Source organism: Scyliorhinus canicula, chromosome 4, assembly GCF_902713615.1.
Source record: "Scyliorhinus canicula chromosome 4, sScyCan1.1, whole genome shotgun sequence".
Classification (NCBI taxonomy): domain Eukaryota; kingdom Metazoa; phylum Chordata; class Chondrichthyes; order Carcharhiniformes; family Scyliorhinidae; genus Scyliorhinus; species Scyliorhinus canicula.
The window spans coordinates 138,709,586-138,730,271 of record NC_052149.1 but is presented as its reverse complement, the minus strand read 5'-3'; the positions used below and the strand labels follow the sequence as shown (position 1 = coordinate 138,730,271).

At 49.0% G+C, this 20,686-nt stretch overlaps 2 protein-coding genes across 2 annotated transcripts in view; one reads left to right on the top strand and one right to left on the bottom strand.

Moving 5' to 3' along the window:
* Positions 1–962, bottom strand: part of lman2 (lectin, mannose-binding 2) — an 82,113-nt gene extending 81,151 nt beyond the window's left edge. Inside the window, exon 1 of the mRNA XM_038795254.1 lies at positions 695–962. Within this exon, the coding sequence (XP_038651182.1) occupies positions 695–887 (193 nt within the window). The 5' untranslated portion in view covers positions 888–962. The remainder of the gene's footprint in view (positions 1–694) is intronic.
* A 35-nt stretch (positions 963–997) lies between these two features.
* Positions 998–20,686, top strand: part of LOC119965037 (eukaryotic peptide chain release factor subunit 1) — a 153,247-nt gene continuing 133,558 nt past the window's right edge. Inside the window, exon 1 of the mRNA XM_038795251.1 lies at positions 998–1,201. The gene's annotated coding sequence lies outside the window, so the exon portion shown is untranslated. The remainder of the gene's footprint in view (positions 1,202–20,686) is intronic.

Below are 20,686 nucleotides of genomic sequence, written 5' to 3'. Positions count from 1 at the left end.
ACCAGCACATCTTTGGACTGTGGGAGGAAACCGGAGCACCCAGAGGAAATCCACGCAGACACGGGGAGAAAGTGCAGACTCCGCAGACAGTAATTCAAGCCAGGAATCAAACCCGAGACCCTGAAGCTGTGAAGCAACTGTGCTAACCACTGTGCTACCGTGCTGCCCTAAGTATAAAAAATTGCAAACTACAACAAATTTTGAGGTGCTGTTAAATAAGACTCCTATGGCAAAATACAAAAAGACATTAGTGGCAAGTATTCTGAAATATAGGTACATGTAAAGTGGTAGGAGTAACAAGGATCACTTATTCCTTAGAAAATAAGAATCTAAGTGGGCTTGAGGTGCTAAGCAACTTAGGGATGTAGACTGTTTAAAGAAGCAATGTGGATTAACACAGCCATAAAAGTACAACGTCCTGGAACATAATTCAATCGCGGATTGTAAGGTTACCATGAGCGTTTTGATTAAAGAACATTAAATTAAAACATTGGTTTCCTGAGAAGCTGCCAGAGCTACTGACTATTTCCAACACTTTATGTTTTTAATTCAGATTGTCGGGATCTACAGTACTTTGGGTTTGTGGACATTTTTCTGGAGGCTTGACTCTGGGGGCGGGGGGGGGGGGAAGAGGTCCAACTCTCAGACTCCAATCCCAGGGTGGAGTCCAGCTCCTTCTCCCTGTTGCACTCACCCTGATAGGGCTTCATCAGACTGTGCTCCCGTTTCAGGTGCTCGCTGTTGCCGTCCGTCATGTCACCTGCGGCCGGTCCCAGGCATAGGCAGGGGATGAGAAGCAGCGCCCAGCTGCCGAGTGTTAGGGCCTGCTCTCTCCATTGGGAACAGCTCCTCCTCCCGCTGCCCCAGACAGATACACCCGTCGCCATCTTCTCCACACTCACTTCCGGTCAGTCCGCCGTTTCCAGGAACCCCCGGAACGCAGAGCAGAGAGGGGAGGGAAGGGAAGGGAAGGAGGTTGAAGGAACACACTTCCGCTTTCCCGGGGCCTGCCCTCCTGCAGCCAGAGCTGGATCCGGAGACGGCGCGTGAATGCTGCTCACTGAAACCAGGACCTCGATGGCAGATCCGGTTAATGGCAGCCCGGAGGTTCAATAGTGCTGCACCTGGGCCAACCAATCAGCGAAGAGCAGCTCATCGTTGGGCGAAGACATCACAGGCTGGCCTCGAGCTGAGGTCAAAGGTTGGAGCTCGGGCGAGAAATGGACAATGTACAGCACAGTGTACATGGATAATGTGTCAGTGTGCACAGCTCAGTATGTCAGTGTACAGCACAGTCCATGGACAATGTGCTAGTGTGACAGCACAGTGTCCATGGACAGTGTGCAATAGACAATGTGTCAGTGTGCACAGCTCAATATGTCAGTGTACAGCACAGTCCATGGACAATGTGTTCGTGTGACAGTAGTGTCCATGGACAGTGTGTCAGTGTGCACAGCACAGTGTACATGGACAATGTCAGTGTGCACAACACAGTGTACATGGACAATATGTCAGTGTTACACCACAATCTACATGGACAATGTGTCTGTACAGTTCAGTGTGTGCAGCACAGTGTACATGGACAACCTGTGTACAATGCAAGCGTCTACAGCAGTTTGCATGGATAGTGTGTCAATGTGTACAGCAAAATGTGCATGGACAGTGTCTACAGCACAATGCATATGGACAGTATGTCAATGCGTACAGCACAGTGTACATGGACAGTATGTCGGTGTGTACAGCAACATACATGGCCAGTGTGTACAGCACAATGAATGTGGATAATGTGTACACAGTGTGCATGGTCAGTATATCAGTGTGCACAGCACAATGTACATGGACTACATGACAGTGCAGCGCAATGCACTTGACAATGTATAGCACAATGTATATGGACAGTGTGTACAGCACAATATACAGACACAGTGTGTACAGCACCATGTACATGGACAGTGTGTGCAGCACAATGTACATGGACAGTATGTCACTGTGCACATGGTCAGTGTGTACAGTACAATGTACATTATGTCAGTGTGTACAGCAGTGTGCATAGACAGTGCGTACAGCACAATTGAAATGGATAGCATGTTAGTGAAGCACACAGTGCATGGACCGTGTGACAGTGTACAGCACTGTGCTCTTGGTCAGTGTGTTCAGTACAATGGACATTATGTCTGTGTACAGCACAATTTGCATGAACAGTATATCAGCGAAGCACACTGTACATGGACAGTATGTCTGTGTACAGCACAATGTACATGGACAGTATATCAGTGTGCACAGCACAATGTCAATGTGTACAGCACAAGGTGGATGGACAGTATATCAGTGTGCACACCACAAGGTGGATGGACAGTATATCACTGTGCACAGCACAATGTGTCCATGTGTACAGCACAATGTGCATGGACAGTATGTCAGTGAAGCACACTGTACATGGACAGTATGTACAGCATAGTGTACATGAGCAGTGTGTCTGTGTACACCACAGTATGCATGGACGTATGTCAGCACAAGGTACATGGACAGTGTGTCAGTGTATACAGCATCATGTGCATGGACCATGTGTACAGCACCATGCACATGGGCATATCATAGAATTTACAGTGCAGAAGGAGGCCATTCAGCCCATCAGGTCTGCACCGGCTCTTGGAAAGAGCACCCTACCCAAGCCCACACCCCCATCCCATCCCCATAACCCAGCAACCCCACCCAACACTAAAGGCAATTTGGACTCTAAGGACAATTTATCACGGTCAATCCACCTAACCTGCACATCTTTGGACTGTGGGAGGAAACCCACGCACACACGGGGAGAACGTGCAGACTCCTCACAGACAGTGACCTAAGCCGGGAATCGAACCTGGGACCCTGGAGCTGTGAAGCAATTGTGCTAACCACTATGTGAGTGTGTAGAGCACAATGTGCATGGACAGTGTGTACAGCACAATGTACGTGAACAGTGTTTCAGTGTGTACAGTACAATGAACATGGACAGAGTGTACAGCACAATATATCTGGACAGTATGTCTGTGTACAGCACAATGTGAATAGACCATGTGTACAGCATAATATACATGGACAATATGTCAGTGACACAACACATGTATATGGAGAGTGTGCACGAGACAATGTACATGGAACGTCCAACACAATGTATATAGGACAGTATGCTGGGATAATCACAAGAATACCAATATTTGTGAATAGAATAACTGCATACTTCTCCATGTTGATGCCTCTACAAATCAAAGTCCATTTGCCAACTGATCAGCACTCTTCTCATTCAGTATAAAGTTACTGTTTCCCCTGACATTGGTATTTTTGCAAATTGTCCTGATGAGTGTAAGAAGCAAAGCCTCAACAAAATATATTTTTTCAACAATACTCAAGTTCTGTACAAACAGTGTATTAACAGAAATGAAAGCACATAAATTGAACTGAATCCTGGGCTATTCTGTTCTGTGTAAACAAACAACGCACCACATAGCACTTATCGCCATAGTTGAAATGAAATGAAAATCGCTTATTGTCACGAGTAGGCTTCAATGAAGTTACTGTGAAAAGCCCCTAGTCGCCACATTCCAGCACCTGTTCGGGGAGGCTGGTACGGGAATTGAACCGTGCTGCTGGCCTGCTTGGTCTGCTTTAAAAGCCAGTGATTTAGCCCAGTGAGCTAAACCAGCCCCTGTTATTTGAAAATGACCTGCTTTACATTTTTTTAATGTCCGGAACCTGAGCATCACTGGCTAGACCAGCATTTATTGTCCATCCCTAATTGCTCTTGAGAAGGTGGTGGTCAGCCACTTTCATTTTTTTAAAATTTAAAGTGCCCAATTCTTTTTTTCCCAATTAAGAGACAATTTAGCATGGCCAATCCATCTACCATCAGTGTTGTTGGAGCTGCACTCATATACTTTATAAAGTTGTTCAATATGTAACAGAAGAGAGTAATGGCACCATATTAGAAGGAGTTTAAGAAGGATCTCCAAAAATGAGTTGCAGGGCCCGGCGATGTGTTGTACCTGCATGATGTGGGAGCTGGTGGACCCTGTTGTGGTTCCTATTGACCACATCTGTAGCAAGTGTTGATTGCTTGAGGAACTTCGGCTCAGAGTTGATGGGCTGGAGTCTGAGCTTCGGACACTGCGACACATCAGGAAGGGGGAGAGTTATCTGTCTGCAGTGTTTCAGGAGGCAGTCGCGCCCCTTTGATTAACTACCTTGAATTTGGCCAGTGGTCAGGGACAGGAGGGTGTGACTATGAGTGAGGCAGGTAAAGGGTTCCCAGATGTAGGATTGCAGGAACCTCAGCCTTGTCCCCAACAGGTTCGAGGTTTTGGCTCCCTGTGTGGATGAGAGCTGGCACTGTGGGGAGGATGAGCAAACTGACCATAGCACCATGGTACAAGTTTGGGGGAAGAGAAAGAGAAGAGAAATGTAGTCGTAATTGGGAATAGTATAGTTAGGGGCATAGACACTGTTCTCTGTGATCAGGATCGAGAATCCCGAAGGTTGTGTTGCCTGCCTGGTGCTCGGGTTTGGGATATCTCATCCAGGCTGCAGAGGAATGTGGAGTGGGAGGGTAAAGATCCAGTTGTCGTGGTCCACGTAGGTATTAACAACATAGGAAAAACAAGGATAGAGGTTCTGCTGAAGGAATATGGTGGAGGCGTAGTAGGGCGATCTTTCCAAGGGCCGGTGCAGACTCGATGGGCCAAATGGCCGCCTTCTGCACTATAGATTCTGTGAAATTAAAAAGTAGAACCAAAATGGTTCTGGATTATTACCTGAGCCACGAGCCAATTGGCACAGGGTCAATAAGAGTAAAGAGGTAACTGCATGGCTCGAAAGTTGGTGTGGGAGAAAATTTGTTTGAATTCATAGGACATTAGCACAATTACTGAGGAAGGAGGGAGCTGTTCCGATGGGACGGTCATCACCTGAATCATGCTGGGACCAGAATCCTGGTGAATCACATAACTAGGGCAGTAGACATGGCTTTAAACTAAATAGTGGGGGAAGAGTTCAGTTGTATGGAAAATTAGAAAATCAAAGTTAAAGGAGAAGGTAGAAATGCAGGTTAATGATGAGGACTTTAAACTCGTCAAAGGGGGCGAGGAGATGTTAATTAAGTTTCCCGAACAAGTAATGGAACAGAGAGTATGAAAAGTGGCAGGAATCTAACTTCAAGCGGCGCTGAGGACCTGGGTTCAAATCCCAGCCCTGGTCACTGTCCTAATGGATTTTCACATTCTCCCCATGTCTGCGTGGGTTTCACCTCCACAACCCAAAGATGTGCAGGTTAGGTGGATTGACCACGCTAAATTGCCCCTTAATTGGAAGAAAAAATAATTGGGTACTTTAAATTTATATTTAAATAAAGGAATCTAACTATGAGAAGTGGGGCGGTCAAAGCAAAACTGAGGGTGTTGTATCTAAATGCATACAGTATATGAAACATAAATGAGCTTGTAGCTCATTTGTAGGTAAATGAGCTTGTAGCACTCATTGAAATTGGCCAGTTTGATATTGTGGGCATACAGACACGTAGATGCCAGAGAATGAAGACTGATATCTAAATATCAAGCATATGTGTCTTATCAAAAGGAAAGGCAGATGGGCAGATGGGGCGGGGTTGCCTTGCTAGTAAGAAATGAAATTAAATAGATAGCAAGAAGTGACTTAGGGCTGGAAGGCGAAGAATCTGTGTGGATAGAGCTGAGGAATCGCAAAGGGAAAAAACTCTGAAGGGAGTTATGTACAGGACCCTTAGCAGTAGTCAGGATGTGGGGAAGAAAATAAATCAGGATATAGAAAAGGCATTTAAGAAAGGCAATATTACAAAAATCATGGGGAACATCAACATGCAGGTGGGCTGGGAAAATCAGGTTGATAGCGGATCCTAAGTAAAGGAATTAGTGGAATGTCTACAGGATGATTTTTTTTTGGAGCAGCTTGTGGGAGAAACCACTCGGGAACAGGCAATTCTGGATTTGGTGATGTGTAATGAGGCAGACTTGATTAGGGAACTTAAGGTGAAGGAACCCTTAGAAAGAAGTGACCACAATATGAATTTACCCCGTAGTTTGAGAGGAAGAAGCTGCAATCAGATGTAATGGTATTACAATTGAGTAAAGGTAACTACAGATTCATGAGGGAGAAGCTGGCCAGAGTTGATTGAAATGAAAATCGCTTATTGTCACAAGTAGGCTTCAAATGAAGTTACTGTGAAAAGCCCCTAGTCTCCACATTCCGGCGCCTGTTCGGGGAGGCTGGTTCAGGAATTGAACCGTGCTGCTGGCCTGCCTTGGTCTGCTTTAAAAACCAGCTATTTAGCCCTGTGCTAAACCAGCCCCTAAAAGGGCTGGGGAACCTAGCAGGGAAGATCATGGAACAGCAATGGCAGGTGTTTTGGGGGGGTTATTTGGCAGGCACACCAGAAATTCATCCCAAGGAGGAGGAAACATGCTTAAGAGGAGGACGAGGTGACCATGGCTGACAAGGGGAGTTAGGGACAGCATAAAAGCAAAATAAAAAGCATACAAGGTGGTGAGGATTAGTGGGAAGCCAGAGAATTGGGAGGACAACTAAAAAAGCAATAAGGGGGGAGAAGATGAAATATGAGTATAAGCAGGCTAGTATTATAGAAGGTTGCAAAAGTATCTGTGATATATAAAAGGCTAGAGAAAGGCAAGAATGGACATTGGACCACTGTAAATGAGATTGGAGAAGTAGTAATGGGGAACAAAGAAATGGCAGAGGAACTGAATAGGTATTTAGCATCAATCTTCACAGTGGAAGGCACCAGTGGCATACCAGAACTTGAGTCAGGGGCAGAGGTGAGTGTAATAGCCATCATTAAGGAAAAGGTGCTGGAGAAGTTGAAAGGTCTGAAGCTGGATAAATCACCCGAAACTGGATGGACTACACCCCAGGATTCAAAAGGAGATAGCTGAGGAGATTGTGGAGGCATTGGTGGTGATCTTTTAGGAATCACTGGAGTCAGGGACGGTTCCAGAACACTGGAAAATGGCTAATGTAACCCCACAGTTTAAGAAGGGAGGGAGGTAGAAAGCGGGAAATTTATAGACCGGTTAGCCTGACTTTGTTCGTTGGTAAGAAATTATAGACCATTATTAAAGATGAGATTGTGGAGTACTTGGAAGTGCATGATAAAATAGGACTGAGTCAGCATGGTTTTGTTAAAGGGATGTAATGCCTGACAAATCTGTTAGAATTCTTTGAGGAGGTAACAAGGAAGTTAGACAGAGGAGAACGAGTGGAAGTGATCTACTTGGATTTCCAGAAGGCCTTTGACAAGGTGCCATACAGGAGGTTGCTAAATAAGATACAAACCCGTGGTGTTAGGGGCAAGGTCCTGGAATGGATAGGGGATTGGCTGCGTGGCAGAAGGCAGAGAGTGGGGATAAAGGGATCTTTTTCAGGGTGGGAGCCGATGACTCGTGGTGTTCGCAGGGGTCAATGTTGACACCGCAACTATTTGTGAGCACAGTAAGAAGTCTTACATCACCAGCTCCATCATCAGATTGGAACCAGATGAAGGAGCTGCGCTCCGAAAGCTAGTGATTCGAAACAAACCTGTTGGACTTTAACCTGGTGATTTAAAACTTCTTACTGTGCCCACCCTAGTCCAACACCCGCATCTCCACATCATTTCTGATATACATTAACGATCTGGAAGAAGGAACTGAGGACATTGTTGCTATGTTCGCATATGATCCAAAGATATGTGGAGGGCAGGTAGTGTTGAGGAAGCGGGAAGGCTATAGAAGGACGTGGACAGACTAAGAGAGTGGGCAAAGAAGTGGCAAATGGAATATAATGTGGAAAAGTGTGCGGTTATGCATTTTGAGAGGAAGATTAGAGGCAAAGACTATTTTCTTTTTTTTTTAAATTTAAAGTACCCAATTCTTTTTTTCCAATTAAGGGGCAAATTAGCGTGGCTAATTTACCTACCCTGACATCTTTTTGGGTTGTGGGGATCAGACCCACGCAGACACGGGAGAATGTGCAAACTCCACACGGGGCCAGGATCGAACCCGGGTCCTCGGCGCTGTGAGGCAGCAGTGCTAACCACTGCACCACTGTGCTGCCCCTGACTATTTTCTAAATGCGAAAAGGCTTCGGAAATCTGAAACACAAAGGGATTTAGGAGTCCTGGTCAGTTGACAGGTTCAGTTGACAGTTAGGAAGGCAAATGCAATGTTAGCATTAATTTCGAAAGGGCGAGAATACAAGACCAGGGATGTACTTCTGAGGATATATAAGCCTTTGGTCAGATCCCATTTGGAATATTGTGAGCAGTTTTGGGCCCCTTTTCTAAGGAAGGATGTGCTGGCCTTGGAGAGGGGCCAGAGAAGGTTCACAACAATGATCCTGGGAATGAAGGGCTTGTCATATGAGGAGCGGTTGAAGTCTCTGGCTCTGTACTCAGAATTTAGAAAGATGAGGGAGGAATCTCATTGAAACTTACAGAATACTGAGGGGCCTGGATAGAGTGAATGTGGAGAGGATGCTTCCACTCGTAGGAGAAACCGAGGGCATAGCCTCAGACTGAAGGGACGATCCTTTAAAACTGAGATGAGGAAGAATTTCTTCAGCCAGAGGGTGGTGAATCTGTGGAACTCATTGCCGCAGAAGGCTGTGGAGGCCAAGTCACTGAGTGTCTTTAAGACAAAGATAGATAGGTTCTGGGTTAATAAGGGAATCAGGGGTTATGGGCAGAAAGCAGGAGAATGGAGATGAAAAACTATGAGCCATGATTGAATGGCGGATCAGACTCAATGGGCCGAATGGTCTAATTCTGCTCCTATATGAAATGGATTACATGTTTTGAAATCGACATGGAAGGTTTATATAATTGGCCACTATTATGATTTTGTGTTTTAATGACAAATCTTTTTGGAATATTACCGGTCACTGTTGTAAGCTCACATTCGCCAATGAACCACACGTTTCTGTCAGTTCATGATCTGGTATATATGATGAGCCCAACAGTTGAATAGGAAATCTTCACCACTATAATTTGCTTTGTTAGATTATATATCACAGTCCACTAGGTGATGTCTTTGACTTTAGCATGTGGATTGAATATACACTATCATGCCAAGTCTCAGGATGTAAACCAATGGGTCAATTTATTTCATATTAATCTGGCAATTGTGCTCTGCTTTGTTCAAGCTGTATTATTATGATAAGTACAAAGAATGGCATTCAGAAATGTCAAAACTGCAAAACATTTTTGCACAGCTTCTCAACACTGACTTCTTGTGTTACTAAATAGGATCACAAGGTATCTGACCAGTTTCCACCATTAACTGACCAATGCCAATACTGTAATATCTCCCACTGAAAACCCTTTGAGATATGCTGGGAGACAGGACAACAAGAACTGCAGTTCTGATGAAAGGTCACAGACCTGCAATATTAGAAACTGCCAGACTGCTGAGGATTGGTTTTTGTTTCCAATTTGCAGCATCCACAGTATTTTGCTTTTGTGTGAAGACATTAAACGCCTCTTTGTTCAAATAGGAAAAGCCACAGGTGCATAATGACACATCCTCATCCACTGGATGAGTGCAGCTCCAACAACACTCAAGAAGCTCGACACCACAGGTTAGGTTAATCTTAGATTAGGATAAATGGTCGGCACAACATCGAGGGCCTAAGGGCCTGTACTGTGCTGTACTATTCTATGTTCTATGTTCCCGCTTGATTTTCACCCCATTGGCCACCTTAAACATTCAATCCCTCCACCACCAACACACTGTGGTAGCAGTGTCCACAATCTACAAGATGCACTGCAGCACCTCACCAAGGTTCCTTGAACAGCATCTTCCAAACCTCTATCACCTAGAACAATGATGGGCAATCTATGCTAGTGAGTAGGCCACATGAATAGCCATCCTTCATCTCAGTGGGCCACAAGGTTGAAATAAGGCTTGTGTACTCACACCACTCCATGATTAAGATTAAATGCATTGAACACACACCGAATATTTCATAATGAGATACAGAAAATGCTAAATCATTCACATTACACAGTAGCACAGCACTGTTGCTTCACATCTCCAGGATCCCAGGTTCGATTCCCGGCTTGGGTCACTGTGTGTGTGGAGTCTGCATGTTCTCCTTGTGTCTGCGTAGGTTTCCTCCAGGTGCTCCGGTTTCCTCCCTCAAGTCCTGAAAGACGTGCTGTTAGGTGAATTCTCTCTCTGTGTACCTGAACAGGTGCCGGATGTGGTGACTAGGGGCTTTTCACAGTAACTTCATTGCAGTGTTAATGTAAGCCTACTTGAGACAATAATAAGATTTGATTTTTAAAAATTAATTATTTAATCTGCGTGTTTTCATGCATCATTCTCCAAAGGTCTATTGTTAAAGTAATGATCTTGTAACTAAAGAATACAGAATTCCAGAGTATATTCAGATAGGAAATCACTCCAAACAAAATGCCTTTTAGGGTGCTATGGTGGCACAGTGGTTAGCACTGCTAGCTTAATCTCATACAAGGCACATAGGGATACATTTGGAAAGATGGAGAGGCAGAGGCTGGTGGACTCCATTCTCGAGGTGGACCGGCAGTACCCGATCACCTCGACACCGGGATTATTGGCGAACAGAAAGGAACTGCGATTGGATTTTGAGTTGCTGTCAATGGGTAAGGCATTGAGCCAGCTGTGATGCTCAAGGAGGTCCTTTTATGAATATAGGGAGAAGGCAGCTGTCTGTTAGCTCACCAGCTGAGGTGGCAGACTGCCTACCGGGAGATAGTGCAGGTCAATGTCCCGGGCGACGGGTTGGTTTCTGGTCCAGAGGAGGTTAATGAGGTATTTGAGGCTTCTACCAGGGCTGTATAAGTCAGAGCTCCCGGAGGAGCATTTATCAATGATGCAATTTTTGGATGGATCGAGCAGGAGAGAATGTGGGTTATACTGACCTATTTTGCTGTTAATCGCTGGTGCTAAGTTCTTGGCTAAAGTGTTGGCAATGCGTTTGGAGCCCTGCCTATCTGGGGTGATTTCTGAGGAGCAGACAGGATTTGTTAAGGGCCGACATTTGTCAGCCAACATTGGGAGATTGTTAAATGTTGCATTGTTGCCCTCCTTAGGGACCGAGCCAGAGGTGATTAATTCGATGGACGCAGAGAAAGCATTTGATAGGTTTGAGTGGGGGTACCTCTTTGAGATCCTTGGGCAATTTGGCTTTGAGTCAAAATTTATATCATGGATTAGGCTTTTGTACAGGGCCCCACTGCGAGTGTGCATACTAATGCCCTGAGCTCAGGTTATTTCCAACAGAACAGGGGTACAAGGCAGGGGTGTCCATTGACTTTGCTTTTGTTTGCCTTAGCAATCGAGCCACTGGCCATTGCGTTGAGGTCGTCTACCAGATGGAATTGGATAGAGCATGGGGGAGGAAGCATAGACTGTCCTTGTATGCGGATAATTTGCTTCTATATATCACAAACCCACTCTCCAATGTGGGGAGTGTGGTGAATTTATACTGTATTGTAATTCACACTGTATTGCATTGCATTGTATTATGTCCTTGTGGGCTCTGTATGTGAGCCGTTGCGCGGCTCTGCCCATAGGGGGAAATGAAGAGCTTGTACAGGGCTCCACCCTTGGCTCCGCCCATGGCACATCCCACTACCGGAAGTATAAAGTGCTGCAGCCGTGAGCCTGCTCTCAGTTCCTCTGGTCGCAGGCAGGCTCAATTGTAAGACTATTAAAACCACAGTTTACTTCCAATCGTGTCTAGTGAATTGATGGTCACATCAATTTAATAGTCTTAGAAAACTTGAAGAAAACTACTATGGAATCAGCCCTCAAACCTGTTCGACTAGAACTCGACCCGCAGGCTGCAGAGGCGAAGGATATGTTCCTACACTGGCTTCGATGTTTCAAGGCCTACCTGGCTGAATCAAGCACATCCGAGACTACAGAGGAGCAGAAACTCAGCCTACTACACGCACGGGTGAGCCATCGTATTTCTACGCAACTCAATTGTACCACCTCATATACTGAGGCCCTGGCTATGCTCGACCGATTGTATGTGCGGCCGATTAACGAGGTCTACGCGCGGCACATTTTCACGACCCGCCGCCAGCGCCCCGCAGAGTCGCTAGGAGACTTTCTGTGCCATTTAAAAGCCCTTGCTCGGGACTGCAATTTTCAGGCTGTAACACCCTCCCAGCATATGAAACTCGCTGTATGTGATGTATACGTTGCAGGGCTCAGGTCTTACTATGTGCGCCAGCGATTACTTGAAAAAGGGGCCCAGAACTTGGAGGACACGGTAGAGTTAGCTACGACTATGGAGGTCGCGTTCCGCAGTCTGAACTCATTCCCCTCGGACCAAGCGACCCCATCGTGGGCCCCCGACCAGCGACTGCCCCAGGCCTGCGCCGCGCGGCCACCCACCCACTATGGAGCGCCAGTGTGCCATTTTTGTGGCCAGCCCCAACACCCACAGCAGCACTGCCCGGCCTGCAACGCGACCTGCAGCAGCTGCGGTCGCAAAGGACACTATGCCCGAGTATGCGTGGCAAAATCGAAACTTTCTAACTCCCCTGCAGTCCAGAGCACTCGCCTCCCAAACTCACAGGCCTGCAGGCCCCGTAATGTTGCCACGTGTCTGCCGACTCCGCCTCAACCCGACATGTGCGACTCATGGGGGCCGCCATCTTGGCAATCCTCCTCCACGCGGCTGGCCACGTGTGCGAGTCATGGGGGCCACCATCTTGGATGCCATCTTCCTCGCCGCCCGCCACGTGCGATCCACGGGGGTGGCCATCTTGGACGCCATCTTCTTCATCACCCGCCACGTGCGATCAACGGGGGCCGCCAACTTGGCCATCAACCGAACCGAACCTTGATGACTACGACCTCAGCGGACAGTCATCACGGGGCCACTCCAGCACAGCTGATCCAGCCGCCGACTACCTGCAACTCAATGCAGTCACGTTGGACCAGTCGCGTCCGAAGCACCTCCAGAGCTCGATGATGTCCGTTAAAATCAACAGGTACAGGACACCTTGCCTCTTCGACTCCGGGAGCACCGAGAGCTTCGTACATCCTGACCTGGTAAGACGCTGTTCGCTCCCTATCTTCCCTGCACGCAAACTATCTCCCTCGCCTTGGGCTCGCACTCAGTCCACATACAAGGGCGCACCGTCGCGACCCTAACGATTCAGGGCACCAGCTACTCTAATTTCCAGCCGTACGTACTCCCCGACCTCTGCGCCCCACTCTTACTCGGGCTCGATTTCCAATGTAATCTCAAGAGCCTCACACTCAGCTTCGGCGGACCCCTACCTCCACTCACTATCTGCAGTCTAGCGACACTAAAAATCGACCCCCTCCACTCTTCGCTAATCACACTGCTAACTGCAAACCCGTAGCCACTCGCAGCAGGCGGTATAGCCTGCAGGACAGGGTATTTATTAGAGCCGAAGTCCAGCGGCTCCTACGTGAGGGAGTCATAGAGGCCAGTAACAGCCCCCGGAGAGCTCAGGTGGTGGTCGTCAAGATCGGGGAAAAGTTCCGAATGGTGGTTGATTATAGCCAAACCATTAACAGGTTCACGCACCTCGATGCGTACCCACTCCCCAGAATTGCAGACATGGTTAATCAGATCGGCCAGTACCGCATATTCTCCACGGTGGATCTGAAGTCTGCATACCACCAGCTCCCAATCTGCCCGGAGGACCGCCACTACACGGCGTTCAAGGCAGATGGCCACCTCTTCCATTTCCTCCGGGTCCCCTTTGGTGTCACGAATGTGGTCTCGGTGTTCCAACGAACAATGGACCGAATGGTGGACCAGTACGGGCTGCGGGCCACGTTTCCGTACATGGACAATGTCACCATCTGCGCCCATGATCAGCAGGACCACGACGCCAATCTCCACCGATTTCTCCAAACCGCCGAGAAACAACCTCACCTACAATACGGAGAAATGCGTTTTCCGCACTACCAGACTAGCCATCCTTGGCTATGTGGTGGAAAACTGAGTCCTGGGCCCCGACTTGGACCGTATGCGCCCCCTCTTACAATTCCCTCTCCCTCATTGTCCCAGGGCCCTCAAGAGGTGCCTGGGATTTTTCTCTTATTATGCCCAGTAGGTCCCCCAGTATGCGGACAAAGCCCGCCCACTATTTAAGACCACACTCTTCCCACTGTCAGCTGAGGCCCGCCAGGCCTTCAACTGCATTAAGGAGGACATCGCCAAAGCCGCCATGCGGGCAGTGGATGAATTCGTCCCCTTTCAGGTGGAGAGCGATGCCTCAGAGGTCGCTCTCACCGCCACTCTGAATCAGGCAGGGAGACCAGTCATCTTCTTCTCCCGAACCCTCTCCGCTTCGGAACTTCGACACTCCTCAGTCGAAAAGGAAGCTCAAGCCATTGTGGAAGCTGTACGGCACTGGAGGTACTACCTCGCAGGTAGGAGGTTTACCCTCATCACCGACCAAAGATCGATTGCTTTCATGTTTGACAACTCACAAAGGGGCAAAATTAAAAATGATAAAATCTTGCAGTGGAGGATCGAACTCTCCACCTATAATTACGATATCATATATCGACCGGGGAAGCTCAACGAGCCCCCAGATGCCCTGTCCCGCGGCACGTGCGCCAGCGCGCAAGACGACCGCCTATCCACAACGACCTCAGCCACCCGGGGGTCACCCGGCTCGCCCACTACATCAAAGCCCGAAATCTGCCTTTCTCCACCGAGGAGGTAAAAGCCATCACCAGGGATTGCCCGATCTGCGCGGAGTGCAAACCGCACTTCTATAGACCAGACAAGGCCCACCTGGTAAAGACTTCCCGGCCCTTTGAACGCCTGAGCATCGATTTCAAAGGGCCACTCCCCTCGACCAATCGAAATGTGTACTTTCTTAACGTCATCGATGAATTCTCCCGCTTCCCGTTTGCCATCCCATGCCCCGATATGACCTCTCACACAGTGATCAGAGCCCTGCACAGTGTCTTCACCCTGTTCGGTTTCCCCAGCTACGTACACAGCGACAGGGGTTTGTCCTTCATGAGCGACGAGCTGCGTCAGTACCTGCTCGACAAGGGCATCGCCTCGAGCAGGACTACCAACTACAACCCCAGGGGCAACGGGCAGGTGGAGAGGGAGAACGCGACGGTCTGGAAGACCGTCCTACTGACCCTCAGGTCCAGGAATCTCCCGACATCCCATTGGCAGGAGGTCCTCCCAGACGCGCTCCATGCAATTAGGTCCCTCCTATGCACCGCCACCAACCAGACCCCTCACAAACAACTATTTGTTTTCTCTAGGGGCACTACCATGGGGGCTTCGCTCCCATCCTGGTTGAGGACACCGGGCCCGGTTCTCCTCCGGAAGCACGTCCGGACACACAAAACAGACCCGCCAGTAGAGAAAGTGCTACTGCTTCATTCGAACCCCCAATACGCCTTTATTGAATACCCCGACGGCCGTCAGGACACCGTTTCGCTCCGGGACCTGGCACCTGCAGGATCCACCACCACCACCACCACTGTCGAGGTACCCCTCACACTACACCCCACTCAACCCCCCACGCCCTGCGCCCCCGCGCCTATAGGTTCCCTGCCCACGCCCTGCGCCCCCGCGCCTATCGTTTCCCTGCCCACGCCCTGCGCCCCCATGCCTATAGGTTCCCTGCCCACGCCCTGCGCCCCCGCGCCTATAGGTTCCCTGCCCACGCTCGGCGCCCCCACGCCTATAGGTTCCCTGCCCACGCCCTGCGCCCCCGCGCCTATAGGTTCCCTGCCCACGCCCTGCGCCCCCGCGCCTATAGGTTCCCTGCCCACGCTCGGCGCCCCCGCGCCTATAGGTTCCCTGCCCACGCCCTGCGCCCCCACGCCTATAGGTTCCCTGCCCACGCCCTGCGCCCCCGCGCCTATAGGTTTCCTGCGTCGCCCGTCGCACCGGTCAGGAATGAAGCTCGGACCGAAACACCCCCGAGTCCACCCTCATACCCACACCGATCGTCATCACCCAGCCACCCGAAGAGGCTGCAACCCCGGTGCTCCGCTGATCCCAAAGGACGACTCGGCCACTGGACCTGCTCAACTTGTAGACCCGTCACCCCCGCCAGACTTGATTTTCTTTACAGGGGGTGAATGTGGTGAATTCATACTGTATTGTAATTCACACTGTATTGCATTGTATTATGTCCTAGTGGGCTCTGTATGTGAGCCGTTGTGCTGCTCTGCCCAAGGGGGAGATGAGGAGCTTCTACAGGGCTCCACCCTTGGCTCCGCCCATGGCCCCTCCCACTACCGGAAGTATCAAGTGCTGCAGCCGTGAGCCTGCTCTCAGTTCCTCTGGTCACTGGCAGGCTCAGTTGTAAGACTATTAAAACCACAGTTTACTTCCAATCATGTCTCCAGTGAATTGATGGTCACATCAGGGAGATAATGAAGTTGCCCAGAAAGTTTGGTTCCTTTTCAGGGTACAAGCTGAATCTGGTCAAGAGTGAATGGTGAAGGCCGCTTTAACCTCAGCTGGAAAGATACAGTTGGTGATGAATATTCTCAAAGGTTTTTGTTTTTGTTCTAGTGTCGCCCAGTCATTCTTCGAAAGGTTTTCTTTTGCAGGGTTAATAAATTGATACCTACGTTTGTTTGGGCTGATAGTACCACTCTGGTTCGTAGGATGTTTCTGCAAAGGGATTTCTGGGGTGGGGGGTGGCACTACAGATTCTGTTATGTTACTATTGGGTGGCAAATATTGATATGATGAGCGGGTACTTCAGGGAGCTGGATTCTATATGGGGGTGGATGGAGGAGGGTTTGTGCATAGAGTCGAGTGAGGGCCTTGGTTACTGCCACACTCCCTTTTTCCTCTGCAAGATTCTCTTTGAGCCTGAGTGGCGAAAGCCACTTTGAGGATCTGGAATCAATTAGGCAGTGTTTTAAACTGGACTCCACGTTACTGCTGGTTCTGATTTGCAGGGACCATGGCTGGGATTCTCCAAAATCCCGGCCAAGTGTTGATGCCAGCGTAAACACTGGAGTAGTGTATGCCGGCGTCAACGGGCCTCCTGGCCCAGCAATTCAGCGGTCTTCAGGGGGCCAGAAATGCGCCGGAGTGCTGCGCGCTCTAAGGCGGCCCTGCACGGCCAGCGCGGGTCCGCACATGCACGCGCCAGCCATCTCCGTGCCAGCGCATGCGCGTGGTTGCCGTCTCCGCACCAGCGCCGAAGCCCCGATCGCGGGCCTGGACCCCGTGGAATCTCCCCCCGGAGTCAAATCCCCCCGTCCCCCACCAGAACGTCCACCGTGGCTGCGGGTCTGAGCTCCTACTGGGTGGTACCAGGTTGGAACTACGGCGGCGGGACTCCACGAGAGTTTGGCCGGTCGACCATGGAGAATTGCCATGGAGGCCTCTTTCAGCAGCCCCCGACTGGTGCCGCGGCGACTACACGGGCGTAATTGGCGCCGATTCTCCGGTCACTGGGGAATCGCGTCCCGGCGTCGGAGTGGCATGGCGGGAATTACCCACGTCCCCGGCGATTCTCTGACCCGGCGCGAGCTCAGAGAATCCCGCCCCATAGGTTTGTGCAGTCTGGCTTAGATTCATCGTTCAGGGCATGGGAGAGGGAGGGGTTGGAGAGGATTTTTTAATTATAAATTTAGATACCTAATTTCTTTTTTTTCCCAATTAAGGGGCAATTTAGGGTAGCCAATGCAACTACCCAGCACATCTTTTTTTTGGGTTATGGGGGTGAGACCCACACAGACACAGAGAGAATAGTGCAAACTCCACCCAGACAGTGACCTGGGGCCAGGATTGAACCCAGGTCCTCAGCGCCGTGAGGCAGCAATGCCGGGGCTGGAGAGCTGTTTCTTGCTGGTAGGTTCGCCGGCCTAGACGAGTTGTTAGAGAAGTTCCAGCTTCTGAGGCGGAACATATTCAGGTACTTTCAGATGCACAATGTTTTAAATAAGGAGTTTCCTTCATTTCCTGTTACTGTCGCCCTCATTTTTGTACAGGGTCCTGTCCTTGGCCGAGATAGAGGAGGGTAAGATTTTGGATATTTATGGACAGATAGTGACGGAGCAGGCTTTGTTGGAAGAAGTAAAGGGAAGTGGGAGGGTGAGTTGGGTTTGCTCAATGAGGGATGTGGGGTGTGTGGAGTGAGACTCTCCATAGGGTCAACTTCATCTCCTCATGTGCGAGGTTAAGTCTGATCCAGTTTAAGATGGTGAACAGGGTGCACATGACCAGGGCACGTATGAGTGGGTCCTTTTCCGAGGTGGAGGATAGGTGTGAGTGGTGCTCGAGTGGGCCGGCGAACCACCACACAGATTTTGGTCTTTCCCCATGCTTGTTAGTGTCTGGGTCTCCTTTTTCAACACGATGGACGTTCAGCTGGAGCCGTGTCCTTTGCTGGCCATTTTTGGAGTTTTGGACTTGCTGGTGCTGCAGGCAGGGATGGAGGCAGATATCCTAGTTTTGCCTCGCTAATAGCTTGGAGGTGAGTTCTGCTTGGGTGGAGGTTCCTAGTGCCCCCTATGGCATCGGCCTGGCTGGGGAATCTGATGGAATTTTTGTACCATGAGAAAATCAAGTATACAATGAGGGTGTCGGTGGAAGGGTTCTATTTGAGATGGCAGCCTTTCATCTCCTTTTTCAGGGAACTGGTTACCATCAGCTGTTGATGGGTTGGGGGGGGGGGGCTTTAAAAAAAAATTTTGCTTTCTTTGATGGGGAAGGGAGGTGGACTGGGGGTTGGGTGAGTGTAGTTTGTGGGTAATATTGTGTGGGAATTTGCAATATTGTTGTTCTTTTGTTATAATGAAAATCTTGTTTGAATTAAAATATATATTTTTTTAAAGTACTGCTGCCTCAAAGCGCCACGTCTGATTCCAGGTGACTGTGTGGAGTTTGAACGTTCTCTCCTTGTCTGCGTGGGTTTCCTCTGGGTGCTTCGGTTTCCTCCCACAGTCCAAAGATGTGCAGGTTAGGTGGGGGTTACAGAAATAAGGTGGAGGAGTGGGTCTAGGCTGAGAGTTCTTTCGGAGGGTTGGGCAGACTCAATAGGCCAAATGGTCTCCTGCTCTGCAGGGATTCTCTGGTATGCTCTAGTTTACATTACAATGCTATAGCTTCCGTTAAACTCAAAGTTATATTCCCGAGCCAAACGCGTCAGGGCTGACTTCAGTGTTTTACCAAGAACTGCATCTATAAATGGATAATTCAACACCTAACCTGGGCTCAGTGGTAGCTGGTTATAGGTCAAACTTCACTCCAGCTGTCTGAGTGCATAAATTTGACTGGCATCCCAGCTCAGTAACAAGGGAATGCTGCACTGCCTGGGGTGTATTGTCTTGAATAAGCTGATAAACTAAGGCCTAGACTGCCCAGATAAAAGATCCCATGGAACTATGTGAATAACAGGTGGGAACTGCTCCCCAGAGCCCTTAACCAGCATTTGGTTATTTATCTCATTTCTGTTTGTAGGATCTTGATGAGTTCACATTGACTGCTATGTTTCCCTATATTACAATAATGGAATACACTTGAAATGTACCTATTAGCTGTGATATTTGGGAACTATTGATGTTGTGAAAGGTGCTGTAAACTTAAATTATTCTTGCAAGAAATGGTTCTTGTATTAGTTGTTATGGTAGGTGTTGAAAAGTGCAAAATTCAACCTTTCTAAGAACAATCCTCTCCTCGTTTAACATTTATGGGCGGCATGGTAGCACAGTGGTTAGCACAGTTACTTCACAGCTCTAGGGTCCCAGGTTCGATTCCCGGCTTGTGTCACTGTCTGTGCGGACTCTGCACGTTCTCCCCGTGTCTGCGTGGATTTCCTCCAGGTGCTCTGGTTTCCTCCCTCAGTCCAAAGATGTGCAGGTTAGGTGGATTGGCCATGCTAAATTGCCCTCAGTGTCTGTGGTAAACCACTGTTGCATCTGTATTAGGTGATGTAAGGTAGGACCAACTATTACAGGTTCGCCAGTAGCCCCTGCCTGTTGGCTCCGCCCAGGAAGAGGAGTATAAATATGCGTGTCCTCTATTCAACTGCCATTTTGCCAGCTGCTGTAAGAGGCCACGCATATTACTGCAATAAAGCAATAGTTGTACCCAATCTGAGTCTTTGTACAATTGATCGTGCATCAATTTATTGCAGTAAGATTTTCTACAAGATGGACCTCCGAATCAATTCAGGTTGCCTGCAGTTGGAGCCGCAATCCGCCGACGCCAGAAGAGACTTTAATCACTGGCTAGCTTGCTTCGAGGCTTACATAAACTCAGCGACCAACACACCGACGGAGGCTCAGAAGATACAAATCCTGTACTCAAGATTGAGCTCCAGCGTGTTTCCGCTGATCCAGGACTTATGCGGATGCCATGGCGTTCCTCAAAGAGAACTATGTGCAGAAAGCGAACTCACTCTTTGCCAGGCACGTACTCGCCACTCGCTCTCAACTCCCTGGTGAGTCCATTGAAGACTTCTGACGGGTCCTAATCCCACTCGTCTGGGACTGTGACTGTCAGGCCGTCACGGCCACCGAACATTCTAACCTCCTCATGCGTGATGCTTTTGTAACGGGGACTGGGTCGGACCTCATCGCCAAAGACTGCTCGAAGGGGCTATGATCGACCTAGCGGAGACTAAAAAGCTAGCGCTCTC